The sequence below is a fragment of the Zalophus californianus genome, chromosome 1 (assembly GCF_009762305.2).
Source record: "Zalophus californianus isolate mZalCal1 chromosome 1, mZalCal1.pri.v2, whole genome shotgun sequence".
Classification (NCBI taxonomy): Eukaryota; Metazoa; Chordata; class Mammalia; order Carnivora; family Otariidae; genus Zalophus; species Zalophus californianus.
Genome location: NC_045595.1, coordinates 50,666,508 through 50,687,329, shown reverse-complemented (window position 1 = coordinate 50,687,329; position 20,822 = coordinate 50,666,508). Strand labels below are relative to the sequence as shown.

At 36.8% G+C, this 20,822-nt stretch overlaps 2 protein-coding genes across 2 annotated transcripts in view; both read left to right on the top strand.

Moving 5' to 3' along the window:
* The window catches only part of RAD18 (RAD18 E3 ubiquitin protein ligase), a 109,681-nt gene that overhangs the window by 41,806 nt on the left and 47,053 nt on the right, over window positions 1-20,822 (top strand). Inside the window, exons 7-9 of the mRNA XM_027584941.2 lie at window positions 1,118-1,302; window positions 9,019-9,095; window positions 10,384-10,444. Of these exons, the coding sequence (XP_027440742.1) occupies window positions 1,118-1,302; window positions 9,019-9,095; window positions 10,384-10,444 (323 nt within the window). The remainder of the gene's footprint in view (window positions 1-1,117; window positions 1,303-9,018; window positions 9,096-10,383; window positions 10,445-20,822) is intronic.
* Window positions 13,207-13,464, top strand: LOC113915964 (general transcription factor IIH subunit 5-like). Its single transcript, XM_035728582.1, has one exon. It carries the CDS (start codon window positions 13,249-13,251, stop codon window positions 13,462-13,464), a length of 216 nt encoding a protein of 71 aa, XP_035584475.1. The 5' UTR covers window positions 13,207-13,248.

Genomic DNA, 20,822 nt, shown 5'->3' with positions numbered 1-20,822 from the left:
TGTAATGACTACTTTGCATATTTATGAAGCACCTAATTGCCGTGGTGTTGAGCCAAGTAATGTACTCAGAGAGCCAGGTTATAATCAGATTAAATAGATTAAAGCTCACTGAGGAGTTCCTGTTTATAAAATTGTCTCAAGTCATTGATACCCTTAGGTAGCTTGACTTCTGTTCCATTTTAAGAAGTAATGTTTATTAACTGGTGTTTTTGGAGGGAGCAGAAGAAAGTCATTTAATAGGGCTCTGCTATATTAAATTGTAGCTTAGTGCTTGTCAGTGTATTAATTATATAAATAGAATGAAGAGCCAGGTGGTAGTTTTGCTAATACATTTGTAATCCTTATATATTTGTTAATATAATTAATTGAAGTTGAAGGGAATAAAACCCTTTTGTATTTCTTGCTATTGTTTTCAGTCGTGTTCTTTGAAGATGATGCCATAAGAATAGTATCTATCTGTCAACTTTCAGAATTCTTTTTTCATTGACAGTAAATAATTGGGTAAAGCTAACCATCCCAACACATCTTTTATTTAATCTAGAGCTTTTGTACAATGTTTGCCTCCACTTTGAGGGGGCAGTTTTGCCTGTGGATCAGCACTTTTTCTAAAGCAGATATATTCTTAAATCTGTAGTCTAATCTCAATAGTGTTTGTACTCTGATCATCCGAGGTAATGGTTTTTTGCAGATATTTTGCATGGAAACCATGGGCACATTTTAGGACAACATGCTTTAAAGCAGTGGAGAATTGAGGAGGTATCTGATGTAAGTGTGATTCTGAAGTGAGGTTCTTACAGCATTTAGTGCACGTTTCCATGGGCATCCCGGGTCTGCATCTTTAGGCCTGACCTCTTTCTGAGACCTATGTTTCTCTAAGATTGGCTGCCACCTAGACCCTGGTATCTGAATGTGCTGTGGGCACCTCAGATGCTTCATGTCCAACATTGTCAACCTTATTTGCAAATTTAATTCTTCTCTTTCCCATTTTTATCTTAATGGTTCCACTGTTTTCCCAGTCACACTCATACTCCATCAGAAGGCAAATTAACTGTTTTATATGAAGAGCATTTGATAATGCACAATAACTCTAAGTGATCTCTTTTTTCCCTCTTTTTAGTTCTGTTCACAAAAGGAAGCCTCTGCCCAAAACTGTATATAACTTGCTCTCAGATCGTGATTTAAAGAAAAAGCTAAAACAGCATGGATTATCTATTCAAGGAAATAAACAACAGCTCATTAAAAGGCACCAAGAATTTGTACACATGTACAATGCCCAGTGCGATGCTTTGCATCCTAAATCAGGTAAACTAATAAAGCAATGAGTTCTTCTTGTTTTCTGGTTAAAGCAGTTTTGTGTAGCTCAGAGATTATAAGTCAGAAAAAAATTTTAATAAATATAATTTTGATAATACATGAGAATTCCTTCAAAAGGTACCTAGACTGATGAATCACAGACCTGTACCTCTGAAACAAATAATACATTATATGTTAAAAAAAAAAAAAAGTAGGAAGGGAAAAATGAAGGGGGGGAAATCGGAGGGGGAGATGAACCATGAGAGACTATGGACTCTGAGAAACAAACTGAGGGTTCTAGAGGGGAGGGGGCTGGGGGGATGGGTTAGCCTGGTGATGGGTATTAGAGAGGGCATGTATTGAATGGAGCACTGGGTGTTATACACAAACAATGAATCATGGAACACTACATCAAAAACTAATGATGTAATGTATGGTAATTAACATAATAAAATAAAATTAAAAAAAACTTCAGGGAGTCAGCAAAAAAATAAATTAAAAAAAGAAAAGGTACCTAGAGTATACTCTGATAAGCCTTTCTCACAGCTGGTCTCTCAGTCACTATTCCCTTCTCAGAGGCAACCACTGCTTCCAGTTTCTTTCATATATCTTTCCAGAGATAGTGTGGGATGAAGAGTTGATCTAGAGAGCCAGAGTTATCCCATTTTGTAGCTTTATGACCGGAAGACTGTGGGCAAGTTACTTACTATCTCAGTTTTCTCATCCGTAAAATAAGTGTTATAATACTGCATACTGCATAGTGTTTTGAAAGGAATAAATGAAAAGTGCACATCTTTTAAAAAAGATTTTTATTTATCTAAGAGAGAGAGAGAAAGAGAGAAAGAACGAATGAACAAGTGGGGGTGGGGTGGGGGAGAAGCAGAGGCAAAGGGAGAAGCAGGCTCCCCACTGAGCAAGGACCCCTCAACTCGGGACTCAATCCCGGGACCCTAGATCATGACCTGAGCCAAAGGCAGATGCTTAACCAGCTGAGCCACCCGGGCACCCCATGTTTAGCACATTTTTATATGCTTATTGACCATCTGGATATCCTCTTTGGTGAAATACCCTTTTAAGTGTTATGACCAATTTTTTTATGCTGTGTATCCTTTTTTTTCTTATGTATTTGTGGGAGTGCATGAGATTTTCTGTATACAGATCTTGCTAGATATATGTGTATCTAATCTCTTCTTTCATTCACCTTTTCACTGTCTTAAATGACTTCATTCAAGAATACAAGTTCTTAATTGTACTATTTAATCTTCTGCATTTTTCCTTTGGTTAGTGCTTTTTATGTCCTTGCCTACTACAAGATTAGGAGGATTTTCTTTTCTTCCAAAAGCTTTATTGTTTTTGCTTTTACATTTCCACCTATAATTTATCTGGAATCTATTTTAGCATATGTTGTGAGTTAAGGGCAAGATTCTCCTGTTTTTCCATATGGATAGCCAATCAAAGCAGCACCATTTATTGAAAAACTGTCCTTTCCCTGCTGAATTGTCAGTACATCTTAACTGAGAATCAGGTAACTGTATGTGTGGGTCTTGGACATTGTTTTGTTCCATTAAGTCACATTTAGGCTTCTGTCTGTGCGTTGTCTAAATTACTTTATGAGTACTTTTTTAAAAAAATATTTTATTTATTTATTTGACAGAGAGAGACACAGCGAGAGAGGGAACACAAGCAGGGGGAGCGGGAGAGGGAGAAGCAGGCTTCCCGCTGAGCAGGGAGCCCGATGTGGGGCTTGATCCCAGGACCCTGGGATTATGACCTCTTCCGAAGGCAGATGCTTAACGACTGAGCCACCTGGGTGCCCCCTTTAGGAGTAATTTTCAATAGATCTTGCTGCCTGGCAATGTGGTTCCTCTAGTTTTGTTTTTTGTGATTGCCTTGGCTTTTCTAGGCCCTTTGCATTTCCATGTAAATTTTAGAATAAGCCTGTAAAATTTCATCAAGAAACTAAAATCTGCTTGGATTTTGATTGAGACTATGTTGAATCTGTAGATCAATTTGGGGAAGTTGATTGCTGTACACTATTTGAGTGTTTCAGTTCATGAATTTGGTTTATCCCTTTAGTTTTTCATTTCTGTCATAATGTTTTATAGTCTTCAGTATGAAGGGTTTTTTTAAAAAGACTTATTCATAGGTATTTGATGTTTTTGATGCAGTTGTAAGTGGTGTCTTATTTTAAATTGTCAATTTTTATTTTTTTGTCATTGGTATGTAAAAATATAACTAATTTTTATACGTATCTTGTATCTAGCAACTTGTTATTTACTCACTTTTTATGTGTGCATTTTAAAATTGATGCATAATTATCCTTTTATTTTTTATTTTTATTTTTTAAAGATTTATTTGAGAGAGAGAGAGAGAGGAAGAGTGCAGCGGGGAGGGGCAGAGGGAGAGGGAGAGAGTCTGAAGCAAGACTCTACACTGAGTGCAGAGCCCCACAAGGTGCTTGATTTCACAAGTCTGAAATCATGACCTGAGCTGAAACCAAGAGTTGGATGCTCAACTGACTATGCTACCCAGGTGCTCCTGTAGTTCATCCTCTGAGAGTGTACAGTTAGATGAGTTTTGACAAATATAGGCAGAGTCATTTAGCTATCATTTCAGTCAAAATATAGAACATTTTCTTCTCCAAAAGTTCCTCTGCCCTTTGGTAAGGCCCAGGGATATACTGATCTTTTATGTTTCTATAGTTTTGCCTTTTCTAAAATGCCAGACAAATGGAGTTATACATATTGTACATTATGTAGTCTTTTATATCTGGCTTCTTTCACTTAGTGCAGTGCTCTTGAAATTTATCCGTGTTGCTGTATTTATCAGTAGTTCACTCATTTTTATTGTCAAGCAGTGTTCCAATTTTTGGCTATTATGGATAAAGCTTCGATGAGCATGGGCTTACAGATCTTTGTATAGCCATATGTTTTCATTTTTCTTGAGTAAATACTCAAGAGTAGAATTACTGGGTTGTATGGTAAGTATATGCTTAAAAGTAAAGAAATTGCTGAACTGTTTTTTAAATGGCTACAGTAATTTTCATTGTATGAGAGATCCACTTGCTCAACTTCCTTGTAAACACTTAGTATTTTCAGTCTTCCTAATTTTAGCCATTCTGTTGGATATGTAGTGGTATCTCATGATGCACGTATGTCTGTGTACTATATGTGTATGTACCCATGTAAATCCATTTACATTTACATGCATTAGAAATCATGAGAACATACTGATACCTTTGCTTACAGTCCAACCCCACAGAGTTCTTTACCTTTCTCTATTACATATTTATATTTCCCTTTTTTTTTTTCTGCCATGGGGAGAATCCTCCCTTCAATAGCATTAGCACATTTACGATAGCACATCTAAAATAGTTTCAGAATTGCTTCATCAGTATTACTACACCACTGCAAAACAGACCTATCTATAATAAAGAATTCAGGATATTTTTTAGTTCTCTCTCCTAGACTTCCCCTCCCCTCCTCCCTTTGTTGGACTGAGGGTATGTAGTCAAATAGTGTGTTCATAATTTCCTTTTTATCTTTCTTCATTGTGACTTGGTTTTTACTGAAATACAGTGAAGTTCATTTGTTTCACTTTGTTTCTAATTGTTGTTATTTAGTTGTCCCTTCCAAGTATAAGACATTAATAACTTAAATGTAACATTTAAACTACTTTAAGAAGATATATTTTTATAATGGACCACTGGCTGTCATAAAAATATTACATACAATAGCAGTTTTGTTTTGAGAGTGCTCCTAATTACTCTTGAAGCATTTTTTAAAACTTTTTTTTAATTTAAATTCAATTAACATATAATGTATAATTGGTTTCAGAGGTACAGGTCTGTGATTCATCAGTCTTATATAACACCCAGTGCTTAGTACATCACGTGCCCTCCTTAATGCCCATCACCCAGTTACCCCAGCCCCCTATCCACCTCCCCTCCAGCAACCCTCAATTTGTTTTCTATGATTAAGAGTCTCTTACAGCTCATCTTCCTCCCTAGTTTCCTCTTGTTTTATTTTTTCCTCTCTTCTCATATGATCCTCTGTTTTGTTTCTTAAATTCCACATACCAGTGTACTCTTGAAGCATTTTTATGATGGTAGCTTTAAAATTCTTATCAGATAGTTTCAAGAGTTGAGTCATCTCAGTGTTTGCATCTGTTGATTGCCTTTTCTCATTGAAGTTATGATTTTCCTCCTTCTTGGTGGACAAGTGTTTTTTATTGTGTCTTGGACATTTTGACTGTAATATGAGATTCTAGCTCCTTTTTTAATATTCTACTTTAGCAGGCAGTCACTCTGTTTAGGTTTAGCTTGCAGATCCAGGCCTGCTTCTGTGGACTGTGATTCTAATGACAATTTAGTTTTCAGAGCTCTTGCAGTGTTGTTCAGGGCTGCTTCATTTAATTGCTACCTGGGGGGCACTCAGAAAACCTGGTATTCCATACTGTGCTTCAGTTCTCAGACCTTTTGGCCTATTAATTTAATTTTATTTTTTGCAAAGATTTTATTTATTTGCTTGTCAGAGAGAGAGAGAGAGCACGCACAAGCAAGGGGAGCGGCAGGCAGAGGGAGAAGCAGGCTTCCCGCTGAGCAGGGAGCCCGATGTGGGACTCGATCCCAGGACCCTGGGATCATGCCCTGAGCCGAAGGCAAATTCTTAACTGGGCACCACCCAGGCGCCCCTGGCCTATTAATTTTAGAATATTTCACATGTGAGTGGGTCAGGAGTGTGTTTAGGATTTGCTGTGCAGGTTTAAAGGATGCTTTTCTTCAGGTTTTTTCTCTTTGAGATCCTCACTCCAATCACTAGTTAGGGGGTGAGGATGCTACCTGCTACTGGTGGGTGATGGTTAGAGGTCTAGGTTACTCACTAGGTCTCTACTGGCACAGTGTTGCTGGAAGAGAAAAACTGTCCCCAGTCTTCCTGTTACTGCTGGGGGGAAAAGGGGAGTGGAGTCCACACCCTACACTTATTCTCTGATGATACTTTAGTGGGTAGGATTTACTTGGAGTAGGTCAGGTATTGTCAAAAAGTTTTTTGGTCTCTTCCTTTCATAGTCCTTTGCTAGAAAGAAAATGCTTTCTTGGAGATTTGTGTGTGTGCGTGTGTGTATGTGCGTGTGTGTGTGCGTGTGTGTGTGTGTGTGTGTGTGTGCGTGTGTGCGTGTGTGTGTGTGTGTGTGTGTGTGTGTGTGTGTGTGTGACGGTTGGTGGTTCTGGGTTGCAGGTTTCACCAGTGCCCAGTCTGGGATATATAGAAGATAAAGAGAAGGCCTAGGGAACTCACCATCATGTTGTTCCTTAAATTCTGAGACCCTTAGCCAGTCCATATTCTTCCTTCTATCTTTCAGAGTTCTCTTATAATTGTCTGTTATATTACATCTAAGGGTTTTAGTTATACTTAACGAAGAATATGAGAAATGAGTCAAGTCCATCTTCTTCAGAACTAGAAGTTCTTGGGGGCGCCTGGGTGGCTCAGTTGTTAAGCGTCTGCCTTTGGCTCAGATTGTGATCCCAGAGTCCTGGGATTGAGCCCTGCATCGGGCTCCTTGCTCGGCGGGAGGCCTCTATCATTCTTCCTGCTTGTGTTCCCTCTCTCGCTGTGTCTCTCTCTGTCAAATAAATAAAATCTTCAAAAAAAAGAAAAACTAGAAGTTCTTGTTCATTTTTAATTTCTGTTCTAGGTGCAAACACATATAGGAATGTTATGTTTTCTTAGTGAATTAACCCCTTTATCACTATATAATTTCCCTCTTTTTTTTAAAGATTTTATTTATTTATCAGAGAGAGAGAGAGAGAGAGCACAAGAGGGGGAGCGGCAGGCAGAGGGAGAAGCGCTGGGATCATGACCTGAGCCAAAGGCAGATGCTTAATTGACTGAGCCACTCAGGCGTCCCTATAATTTCCCCCTTCATCCCTGACAACATTCATTGTTCTAAAGTCTGTTGTGCCTGATATTAATACAGCTATTCTGCCTTTCTTCTCATTAGTATTTACATGATACATCTTTCTCCATACCTTTATTTTGAACCTGTCTATGTCTTTTATTTAAAGTGAGTACTTTGGGGTTGCTGGGGTGGTGGCTCAGTCAGTTTAGCATCTGACTTCGGCCCAGGTCATGGTCTCAGGGTCCTCAGATCCAGCCCCAACTTACCACAGAGTCTGCTTGTCCCTCTGCCCCTCTCCCTGCTCATGCTCCCTTTCTCTTTCTCTCAAATAAATAAATAAAATCTTAAAAAAAAATGGGTTCTTTGCTGAAAGCATATAGTTTGTTCTTGATTTTTTTTACTCTAATCTGCATTTTCTATCCTTATTGTTGCTTTTAGATCATTTACATTTAATGTAATTATCGATAACTGTTGACTTTACAGTTAAAATCTTGCTAAGTGTTTTCTGCTTGTTCTGTCTGCTTTTTGTTCCATTTATTTATTTACTCTCTTTTGGATTGAGTATTTTTTACTAATATATTTTATTTCTATTTTGGGCTTATTTTCTCTTTTTCAGAAAGTTTTAGTGGTTGACCTAGGGTTTGTAATAACCACCTTTAAGTAGTCACAGTCTACCTTCAAATGATATACTTCATTTGTAGTATAAGAACCTTACAACACTATACTTCCAATCCCTAATTCTTTGTGTTGTTGTCATGAGTTTTACATTTTTACCTATGCTGTTAACACAGTATCTTGTTTTCCTTTAAACGGACAGTTATCTTTTAGAGTAGTTAAAATAAGAAAAATATATTTTGTATTTACCTTCATTTTTACCATTTCTAGCACTCTTTATTTTCTCTTATAGGAAGAGATAAAGAAGAGATAAGTTTCTCGTTTCATATTTCTTCTGCCTAAGCAACTTCCTTTAACGCTTTTATGGTATTGGTCTGCTAATAATACATTCTCTGTTTTTGTTTGTCTCAGAAAATGTTTATTCATCCTTCACTTTTTGAAAAATATTTCCATTGGTATAGAATTCTGGATTGGCAGGGTTTTCCCCTATACTTTTAATTCATCACTCCATTGTCTTCTGGCTTGAATGGTTTCTGATGAGAAGCATTTTATAATGCTTGATTTTTCTTTATGTAATATACTCTTTTTCTCTGGCTCACACAGAATTTCTCTGTGTGTCAGTGTGTATATATGTTATTGTATTTTTGTTTTGTTTTGTTTTTGCATTTATTCTGCATATATTTGTGGTTTGATGTCTTTAATTAAATTTGGCAAATTCTGGCCATTGGGTCCTCAAATATTTTTTCTTTTCCCTTTTTTCTTCCTCTTTTGGGATTTCTGTTACATGTATGTTAGGCTTTTTGATATTGCTCCATAGCTCTTAGTGCTCTGTATCTAAAAGTGTAAATTTATATTTAGTACATTGGAGTTTGAGTGGATATCTTGCTAAGAATTGGATTCACACTAACAAGTTAATTTTCATATTCCATTGGGACTGCTATTTATACCTATATTCTTAAAGAGCAAAATTACTGTACTCTTATAGTTGTGTCTTAAACTGTTCTGCATGTGTAAGAATTCAGTGTTTTATTCCATGTTATTTTTGTAATCTGTTATTTTGAAATAACTTTGGACTTAGAGAAAAATTTTAAGAGTAGGACAGGGCGTTCACATATACCCATCTTCCAGCTTTAGAGTTAACACCTTACATAACCATAGTACAATGATGAAAACCATATAATTAACATTGGCTCTATGTCCTTATTTTAACAGCTGCTGAAATAGTTCAAGAAATTGAAAATATGGAGAAGACTAGGATGCGTCTTGAAGCTAGTAAACTCAATGAAGGCGTATGTTGATGGTCTATTTCATTATCTGGGTAGAAATGATGGAAAGAAAAATCGAGTGCCCTGATAAAATTAAAACATGCCAGAATTAAATCTGTTCAATAGGAAATGTCCTGGAACATATTTCCATTTAATGTATTATGATTTACTTGCAGTTCATTTTTAGCACAGAATTCTGTCACATTTAGCAGTCTTCTAGGACAAAATACAATTATAGTCCTATAGTAAAAGCATATGCCTGTACATCAGATGGCCTTGATATTAGTTCTTTCTCTGCTGGTTGCGTTTGATAAGCTCTTTAATATCTGTGGCCCTTGGGGTCTTTGTCTGTAAAACTCAGGGTTGAACTATACGATCTCTAAGATCCCCCTTTAGCTCTGGCATTCTGCAATTCTGTGATTATACTAATGGAGAAATTAAGTAATTGTAAAACTTTATGAGGATTGAGTATCTATTGAGCTTATTGAGGGAATCAGAGACTTAAAATTCTTCACTATTGCCTTCCTCTAGCTTGATGGTCCAAAACTTGAGGAAAGGATACCAAAGAAGAAAATAGTCATTGTGTCCTATGACACTGGAGGAAGTGTTTTGGGCTCTCCCAAGTAGACTTTTTTTCCTAGACCATCGGTAATGTGTCTGTAAGGAAAGCTACGACCTTAGGGAAGTAAGTTTATAATCAGATAGTAGAAAAAAAAAATGAGGTTTTCATTGACTTTATCATTACCTGTGTGCTAACTATAAGATGGAGGCTATAATGAATCATGTAAGTAGATTTCTGATCTTTTAAATCTTAAGATTTTCAAAAGTGGAAGTAGAAATTTAACACGCTAAAGTCTTACAATACCGTATTTTCTTTATATGTTAACTTTCCAGTAGACTTGGAGAAGTTAGGTTGGAAAAGGGAGAAGACAAACAAGAAAATCTGCCTTATTAATGATCTGCTAAATGCTTCTTCAGTCTTGTAGTTTCAAATATTACTTGTATTAATGAATGTGAAAAATTAAATATTGAAAATAGGAATTTAATTGTTGTGTTAATACTTCATCTTAGCGTTAATCTGTATATTGGTGTTGCATTTTCTGCACATGAGAAAACAGTAGTAAAATGTATACTAATTATGCTATTCAAGGGAAGTTCAAAGGAGTTATTCTTCCTAGGTTTCTGTAAAACAGAGATAAGAGATTATTTTCCCCTATTTTAAACATCCACGTTTGAGATTTTAAAGTTTGTAATACTAATTTCTGTTTTTGTCATATTTTGAATTTTTAATTGTTTTTTTGGATTATTTTAGGTAATGGTTTTTACAAAGGACCAAACAGAAAAGGAAATAGATGAAATTCACAGTAAATATCGTAAGTTGTGTGGCATCTTCTTTATTTACAGAGAACTTGGGTTGCAGATTTTCATCTTAAGTAATTTTTTAAAATAAATTTTTATAGTAATATTTGATATAAACATTTTTTGTTAGTATTACTTAAGCAACTGAATTTTAGTTGAGTGTTTATTCAGTGACCTTTTCTGTAAGTCTATGTGCCTGCTTTTTGATTTCTAACATTCTACTTTGAGCTTATCACTAAGCATTTTGCAAAATATTAATTAGCTGTCTCAAAGCATCTCTCTGAAAATAAAATGGAATTAAAATGGAAACTCCTGACTTTCCATCTGTCCTCAGGCCACTCACTGGCAACACTTCTGTGAAGAATTTTAGCACTTCTGTGGCTTGCAAATTTGTGCCAAAAATATTTTTCATTTTATCAGTTATTACCAACTTCCAAATTACTTCCTTTTCCTTATTAGGCCTGTGTATGTATCTTTTCCAGGGCCAGCACTTCAATGTTTTGTCAATTTGGTAGCTATTTTTGCTTGGTTAGTTGCATTTTTAGTTTAAATTTAAGTGCCTTACAAACAGGTAGTTAATAAATTTTTGTTGAATGAGTATTCCACACATGATATGTTTTAGTTATGCTAAGAGAATTTTGTTTTCTTCTTTTAGTTCTTAAGCTTTGAATGTGTAAGTTCAGCACTGACCTGCTTGGGGAGGGGGCAATGAAGTACACAGGCACTAGATACAGGTGTGATGGCCTGTGCCTTACACACAGGAAAAGAAGCCTCGAATATTCTGGGACTACAGACTGAACAACAAAAGTCACTGTTTTTCTGTTGTTAGAAAGATAAATGTAATGGGAGCGTCCTTCATCAAGTTTTGGGAAGTCCATGTCATTTTCTTGAGATAGGAGATAGAGACTATCAAATGATCATTGAATTGTCAAAAATAAGTCCTGTAAAAATAAGGAAACCAGAAAATTTGCTTGAAGAGAAAGTAATTTAAACCACTAAAAAGGATGAGAAACAATGCCATACTGAGAAAAATGTGGATTAGATTTAGGCAAGAAAATATACAACTATCTACTGCTCCCCATTTACATATATAAAAAGAAGTCTAACTTCACTAGGTAGGTCGTATTAAATTAATGCATTTAGCCCTAAAATAAACCTCCATATCTAATTTAAAAAAAGTACATGAAATGAACAATTCTTAGAAAGATACAAATTACTAAATCATATTCAAGAAGAAGTAGATAGGCAAATTGAATTTGCAGTCCCTGAAGAAATGCCAGGTCCAAATGGGTTTACTGGTGAATTCCATGAAATATGTAAGGAAGGAAATAATATCAATTCGATACATATTCTGCTAGAAGATTGAAATGCAAGGAATACTTCCTACCTCATTTTATGAGGCTGAAGTTTCCATGAAACTACAAATCAGAAACAATATAGTAAAAGTTCTGACTAGTAATCCTCATGAACATGGATGCAAAGATCCTTAACAAGATTTTAATAAATTAAATCTGGCAATACATATAAAGGATGATACATCATAACCAAGTGGGATGTATCCTAATAAGGCAAGATTGGTTTAATTTTAGAAAATTCATCATTGTAATTCACTGTATTAAGTGACTGAAAAAAAACAACTATATGATTCCCTAAGTAGGTGCAGAATAAGCATTTGACAAAATTGAACACCCATTAATAATAAAAACTCTTACTAAAATAGAATTTCTTCAATCTGATAAAGAATATCTGCAGAAAAACTACAGCTAACGTCATAATTAATGATGAAATAGTAAATACTTTGGGAACAAGGTAGAGGTGTCCATTCTCGCCTCTTTTGTTCAACATTGTACTTACAGTGTGAAGAAGCAGGAATAAATAGTATACAGATTTGAACAGAAGGAATAAAACTATATTCACACCAAGATGATCATCTTTCACAAATAGTTTGAATCATAAAAGAAAAAGCTTAAAGAAAATGTGGTGAGATATATTTCAGTAGAATTAAATTTTACTCTTTAAAAGGCAAATATAAAAATGAAAAACCAAGCTACAGATTGTGAGAAAATATTGTAAAATTTATATTTGACAAAGTACTAGTGTCTATATTATGTTCTATATAGGTACTATATTCTTTAGAACTCTTACAATTCAGTAAGGCAAATGCCATATTTTTTTAAATCAGGGCAAAATATTTAACCATTCTTCAGCAAAATAAGTATTCAAAACCCAAATAACCACATGAAAATATATGGTTAATCTTATTAGTCTTTAGAAAAAAATTTTAAATGAAATAATAATACAAAAAAATAAATTAAATAATACTATGTACTTTAATGGAAAAAAAGCAAGAAAGGATAATACCAAACTGCTGGTCAGGATGTAGAGCAAATGGCAATCTTATACATTGCTGGTGAGAATGCAAAGTGACACAGTCACTTAGGTAAACCGTTTAGCAGTTTGTTTTAAAGACACATACCTACATACAGCCCAGTCATTCTACTCCTAGCTATTTATTCAAGAGAAACGAAAGCGTATGTCCATACAGAGATTTTTGAAAGCAGGTTTATTGAGATATAATTTCCAAAAAATAAAATTCATCAGTTGTAATGAACAATTTGAAGGATATTATTGACACATGTTATAGCAGCTTATTCATATTATCCTAAACTGAAAACAACCTAAATATCCATAAACACATTATGATACATCCGTATGCAATGGAACAGTACTTAACAATAAAAAAGAATTAACTTGAAGTGCTGCTGGTTCTGAGGGTGGAGCATTTTAAAGGTCATCTGCACCTTCTGACTGGGAAAAGATGGTTAATGTCTTGAAAGGAGTGCTAATAGAATGTGACCCTGCCATGAAGCAGTTCCTGCTGTACTTCGATGAATCAAATGCCTTAGGGAAGAAGTTCATCATTCAAGACATTGATGACACTCCTGTCTTCGTTATTGCAGAGTTGGTTAACGTCCTCCAGGAGCGAGTAGGTGAATTAATGGACCAAAATGCTTTTTTTCTTATCCAGAAGTGAAAATACTCAATATTGACCACTTAGGAATTACAAGTAACACATGTGAGAGATGGTCACCATTCAGTGTCCTGTGTGACAGATGAGACTTAGCGGCTTAGGCACATATCATGGGAAACCTGTGGTGTCGTTTGTTCAGAAAAAAGTCCCTGAACTGATTTTCTTGTTTTTTTCCCCAGTACCTGTACCCTAGAATTTAAAAAAAGAAAGAAAGAAAAAAAAACTTCAATGGTTGTCTGTAATTTGGCTTTTATTATCCTACATTAAAATATAAATGTAAATGGTTTGCTACCTTTTAAATACCAATTTAATACATTAAGAATATAATGGAATATGCCTTCATCAGTTAAAAAAAAAAAACAACTCTCCATATAGGAAACAACATGGAGGGATGTCAGCAACATTGTGTCACAACACAAGCCCAACTAAAAAGGCAGCATCTTGAATGGTCCCATTTATATAAAGTTCTAGAAAAAGGCAGCGATTAGTAACTGAAAGCAAATTGGGTACTGCCAGCTGCTGTGGGTGGAGGAAAAGGGAATCATGGAGGGACTCTTTTACCTGACTTATTGGTAGTTACATGACTGCACATTTTTTAAAAAATGCATCAGATTGTTTGCTTAAAATTGACGAATTTTATTGTGTGTACATTATTTCTCAGGAAGTCTGATTTTAAAAACTTAGTGACAAGTGGCATTCTTTTCTATTTCTGCAAATCTCTTTGATGCCTTGCTTAATAGAGGACATCTTGATTCTCATATCAGCTTCTGCATTTAAACTGTTGCCATGTGTTTTTTCGGTTAAAGTATATGAAAAATATCCAGCCTGATGCAGGAAGGGGTTTCAGTAGATTTTTTAGGTAATCATGGATATTCTTGGCAAGTGTTATTTCAGAAAGGTTATTTACAGTGGAATTTGAAATCATATTAATGAAGTTTCTGTACTCTATTGCATAAAAATGCACTGGTCTATCTTGTTGCTTTGAATGCACCTTTTACCTGTGAATGATTTTTGTAGCATCATTTGTTGGTTATGGAAAATATTGATACAGTGAGTTGCAAATGTTTGCATATTTATATTGCATTTATATTATATAATGTAAAAAATAGCATTCCTTAGTTTCACCACCAGTCTTATCAGAAAAGTTAAGTATTGGGAAGTTGTTAGATCATAATGGTGGATACCAGTTACCCAAAATTCTGATTTTCACTTGAAAGATATTCTTTTATATTTGGCAGCAAATACTGTTACTTGTTTTTCTTGAAATGACAACTTCCCGCATTCATTTTTGAGAAAATGTATTATCCAAGTCTGAATAATCATGGTTTGTCTACTGTTCTTTCAAATAAAAACAATGTTCATTTAAAAAGTGGCTAATTTAGCTCACAACTGAAATAATTACACAAGTGTTTCTTCAGGGTACTTTGGGTATGTAGCAGAAGTGCTGTATCTATAGTTCTCATTTTACCTTGTGAGATAGAAGTTTCACAAAGCAATATTTACCCTTCTCATTTTTTTGAAAGGTTGTATTCAGATGTTTTCAAATGATGTTTGCATTCCCCCTCCCCAACCTTAAATGGCCCCAACATTAGAAAAATTATTTTGTATCATTTTTCTCTCAAAATTTCATTGACTTTGAAAAAAATATAAGTAGTGGGATAATTATGTTCCAAAGCCAGTTGGTTATGCTGATCCAAAGCATCCATACTGCATCCTACTCTCTGTTTCTCTCTCTCTCTCTCTCTCTTTTTAAGTAAGACTTTGTTTTTAAAGCAGGGAAATGTTACAGAAAGTTCCCATATGTTCCCCGCCCCAACACATGCATAACCTCTCCCATTATCAACACCCCCCACCAGAGGGTACATTTGTTATAGTTGGTGAACCTACATTGACACATCATAGTCACCCAAAGTCCATACTTTACTTTAGGGTTCATTTCTGGTGTTGGACAGAGATACAATGACATGCATCACTGTGGTATCCTGCAGAGTATTTCCACTGCCCTAAGAATCTTTTGTGCTTCATCTATTCATACCCCACCTGCTACAAAACTGGCAACCACTGATCTTTTTATTATCTGCATAATTTTGCCTTTTCCAGAATGTCATATAGTTGGCATCACATGATATGTAGTCTTTTCAGATTGTCTTCTGTCACTTGGCAATATGCATTTAAAGTTCCTCCATGTCTTTTCATGGCTTGATGGTGCTTTTCTTTTTAGTGCTGAATAATATTCCCTTGTCTACATGTACTATAGCTTATCCATTCAACTAGGACATCTTGGTTGCTTTACTCTTGCCATTTTTAATGTACTCTGGTACTTTCCATTCTACTCTTTACTATTTAATTAAGAAAAAATGCTGGGCTATACCTAATTGTTTTCATAACCTACACTCTCACTTCCAGCAGAACAGTCCCAGGTGTATTTGTATGCCAGTGGGAAAGGGAAATTGATGATGTAAGACAGGGAGAGGGTAATCACAGGTGCTGTATCTTTGAGAAGTCCTTAGTGATGGAATCCAGAGCAGAAGTTAGGGCTTGGCCTTTTTTTTCCCCCCAAGAGAATAGATCTATACCTTTATTTATTTATTTTCCAGTAAGTTTAAATCCTTGAGGGGTACAACATTACACGGATTCTGTGGCCAGTGGCTTTAGCAGGAAGGTTGCTTTGGAATTTGGCATGAACCATGCCATTGTTTCCGTGAGCACAAGTTACTTTTCCTCAGATTCCTCTGGTTTTGTTTGGTTTGCCACCAGGAGTCACTGTGGTGTTCTTTGCTTTGTACACAGAAGCACATCTCTTGCCTAGGTAGAATTCAGATTCATCTCGAGCATAAACACCTTCAATTTTAAGAACTGTGTGCTCCCTCTGGTTCTGGAGACCTGGTTGATAGCTAGCAAAAATGGTCTTGGGCCACAGCCTCCCAGACCTATTTGTCGTGTTAGGAGTCCTGTTCCCAGCAGGCCTCCACAGGCTCCAAGATGGCCAGGGTTTGGCCTTTAATTACTGCAAGGACCGTCATTTCTTATTCCATACAAAGAAGATAGAGCATATGTGCGCTGATGAAGTAATGGTAGTTGGAAGATGACAGAGCTCCTGTTAGAATGTTTCTGTGCTTTCCAAGTAGTGTGAGGCTGGCTGAGAAGGGAGTGTTGCAGGTGTGAAAAGTGTGAAATGGTCATTTTGTAGTAAAGCAGAGTTTGCTAGAGAAAGGTGAAAAAGTTGTACAGCAGTGTTGAGTGTCCATTTTAGGCTTATGTCATGGATTTAAAGTGAGACTGGTCAGTTCAGGGCTAAATGAATAAGCCCTTACTGAATGTTAGCCATTACTGTTACTCTCTTCTCCATCCAGGGTTAGATGTTTGAGGGTCCTAGATGGTTGGTGAAAAAAATGCATGAGATTTTACTTTGAGAGACACTGACTCCAAACTTGTTCTGTGACTTAAAGTAGATGAGTATCTCAGTGTCATCGTTTTGGAGGGTGAGTCTGTCCTATTCTTGTGAGAGCCTGGCTTTGGTCTTGTGTACCTCAGAGTTCACGGGCAGATCCAGAGGTGCTTTGGCTGTAAAAGCTGGTCTAAAAAAGTAGTTAAGGGGTGGTGAAAGAGTGAAGGGCTTAACTTGGAGAGGCAGAAAGGGTGATACGATTCAGGTATTAAAAATCTTGAAAATATGAGTTGGCTGAATGTGGGGCTTATTCATCAGCTCCCACAATGATCTCAGCCACTTAATATTTTTAAGAGGTAAATTCAGGGCATCTAATTAGCAGAACTGAGATTTTAAACTCTAAAGTACTCCTTGCCAGATGGCACAGCTCCTAAAATGAGGTGAAGAGATGAATGGGAACAATTTTATTAGTCATAATCTCTTGGCATTGTTCATCTTTTGAGCAGAGGTTATTGGACTTCTTGGGCCAAAGCCAGAGCAGTGGCTGCCATTTACTTTTTGGTTTCCAGCCTAGCTGTAGGGGTAATCAGATTAAATAAAGAAAATCTCTTTTAAACCTGGGATTTTATTACTTTAGAAGAGAAAGTCATTAAGCCTCCTTAACTCTTAATGAGATTACTTGAGCAAGTTTTTTAAGTAATTCTTACACCCATAATTCCCTTGTACACAGTGGCCTCACTGGGAGAAGACCTAGACCATGTCTGACCAAATTTCGTAGACCCCATAGTGCTGTGATACCCTTGCCTAACAGAAACCACATAGTGATGGTGGTGGTAGTCGCCCACTGACTCTGGGGAGCTGAGGGAAGTATAAAATAATTATCCTCAAATGCACAGAGTTAAATAGGACCTGAAAGAAAACACCTAGCTTATTTCCTAGATAGGATCTCATTTATTTCTGAAGAGCTAACTTTTCCCAGTAATCTTTATGGCCAGCCCACATTTCTTGCTGGAATTTTAACCAGTCTCTTATTAAAATTTACCAGATACTTTCCAAGCCAACATACAAGTTTCACTGGGAGTTTTACATGTACCATGCACATAAATATATTGGGATTAGGAGCAGTTCCTCCCTAATGTCCAAAGAACAGTCATATTTATAGATCAGAAATATTGAAATCTGTGCACATGTAGGCAAAACTGGCTTCTGCCAGTCGGGGGGAGGGGGTCAATTGAGCCTTCACCCCACAGGATTTTGCATGTCTGTAGACAAGAATTGTTTTCGGTTGCCATCAGTTATCTACAATTTACAGAGCTGTGACAAAGCTCAAAGGCAGTGAATAGAATGCTGGAAGGGTAGCTCTAGAAAAGGCACAGTTTTCAATAAAAGCACAACTTTTTTCCTACACTCATTGATTCTTAGTGTTGTGCCACAGGGAAAGTGTTGGTTACTGTATGAAAGCGGTCTCAAAACTTGAACTATTTGCAGTATGATTCTTTCTAAAATACATTTTTACAGGATTTATGACATCATTTTGAACCATGACTTAAGTGTTTGAGGGTGCTGGATAAGTCAAGTGCATCCTCAGCTATCTGAACTATACAGTTCAGGATCACAAATAGATGTCCTAAAGGCTGTGCTCTAACAATGCCTGGCTATTCTTTATTGAGTAGATTAATGTACATTAATAATGGTGACCTCGAGATCAGGCTTACATTATCTTCAGATGTGTTAAAGTAGCAGGTGTTATTAAGATTGGTGTAATTACGATATCCTGAGATAAGGTGGATTGGGGGTGGGTAGTGGATGTTAAAGGGATCTTAATGGGAAACAGGCAAGAAATGCAAGGGAATCGAAATGGGTATCCTTTGTTTTTATAATCCAACTTTCCTGGAGGCTTCTGCTTTTATATTCAGTTAGTGTTCTTCATGTTAGTACTCTTTTCTTGGGAGTTAGAATGGTGTCTTTTGGATATATATATAAGAAAGTGGTATCTTTCATGCTCTCTCAAAAGCCTTCAGAGTATGGGGCCTGGGGGAAAAAACCTACAGTAGCGAACTAGGAATATCCTGTTTCCATGTTTGTATCTGAGGAAAGGAGAAGATAAGAAGGAGAGGTTTCACATGCAGAAGAATGAAACTGGACCATTTCCTTACACCACACACAAAAATAGACTCCAAATGGTTGAAAGACCTCAGTGTGAGACAGGAGTCCATCAAAATCCTAAAGGAGAACACAGGCAGCAACCTCTTCGACCTCAGCCGCAGCAACTTCTTCCTAGAAACATCGCCAAAGGCAAGGGAAGCAAGGGCAAAAATGAACTATTGGGATTTCATCAAGATAAAAAGCTTTTGCACAGCAAAAGAAACAGTCCACAAAACCAAAACACAGCCGACAGAATGGGAGAAGATATTTGCAAATGACATATCAGATAAAGGGCTAGTATCCAAAATCTATAAAGAACTTATCCAACTCAACACCCAAAGAACAAATGATCCAATCAAGAAATGAGCAGGAGACATGAACAGACATTTTTCCAAAGAAGAGATCCAAATGACCAACAGACACATGAAAAAGTGCTCAACATGGCTCGACATCAGGGAAATCCAAATCAAAACCTCCATGAGATACCACCTCACACCAGTCAGAATGGCTAAAATTAACAAGTCAGGAAACGACAGATGTTGGCGGGGTTGCAGAGAAAGGGGAACCCTCCTACACTGTTGGTGGGAATGCAAGCTGGTGCAACCACTCTGGAGAACAGTATGGAGGTTCCTCAAACAGTTGAAAATAGAGCTACCATACGATCTAGCAATTGCACTACTGGGTATTTACCCCAAAGATACAAATGTAGGGATCCAAAGGGGTATATGCACTCCGATGTTTATAGCAGCAATGTGCACAATAGCCAAACTGTGGAAAGAGCCAAGATGTCCATCGACAGATGAATGGATAAAGAAGATGTGGTATATATACACAATGGAATATTATGCAGCCATCAAAAGGAATGAGATCTTGCCATTTGCAATGACGTGGATGGAACTGGAGGGTGTTATGCTGAGTGAAATAAGTCAATCCAAGAAAGGTATCATATGACCTCACTGATATGAGGAATTCTTTTTTTTAATAATTTTTTATTGTTATGTTAATCAACATACATTACATCATTAGTTTTTGATGTAGTGTTCCATGATTCATTGTTTGTGCATAACACCCAGTGCTCCACGCAGAATGTGCCCTCTTTAATACCCATCACCAGGCTAACCCATCCCCCCACCCCCTCCCCTCTAGAACCTACCCCAGTTTGTTTTTCAGAGTCCATCGTCTCTAATGGTTCGTCTCCCCCTCAGACTTACTCCCCCTTCATTCTTCCCCTCCTGCTATCTTCTTCTTCTTTTTTTTTTCTTAACATATATTGCATTATTTGTTTCAGAGGTACAGATCCGTGATTCATCAGTCTTGTACAATTCACAGTGCTCACCATAGCACATACCCTCCCCAATGTCTATCACCCAGCCACCCAATCCCTCCCACCCCCCACCACTCCAGCAACCCTCAGTTTGTTTCCTGAGATGATATGAGGAATTCTTAATCTTAGGAAACAAACTGAGGGTTGCTGGAGTGAGGGTGGGGTGGGAGGGATGGGGTGGCTGGGTGATAGACATTGGGGAGGGTATGTGCTATGGTGAGTGCTGTGAATTGTGCAAGACTGTTGAATCACGGATCTGTACCTCTGAAACAAATAATACGATATATGTTAAGAAAAAAAAAAAGATAGCAGGAATGAAGGGGGGGAAATTGGAGGGGGAGACGAACCATGAAAGACGAGGGGAAGATGGATTCTGCAGAACAAACTGAGGGTTCTAGAGGGGAGGGGGGTGGTGGCATGGGTTAGCCTGGTGATGGGTATTGAAGAGGGCACGGACTGAATGGAGCACTGGGTGTTATGCACAAACAATGAATCATGGAACAC

Excerpts from the sequence above, each read along its gene's own strand:
- LOC113915964 (XM_035728582.1), top strand. The coding sequence starts at position 13,249 with ATGGTTAATGTCTTGAAAGGAGTGCTAATAGAATGTGACCCTGCCATG.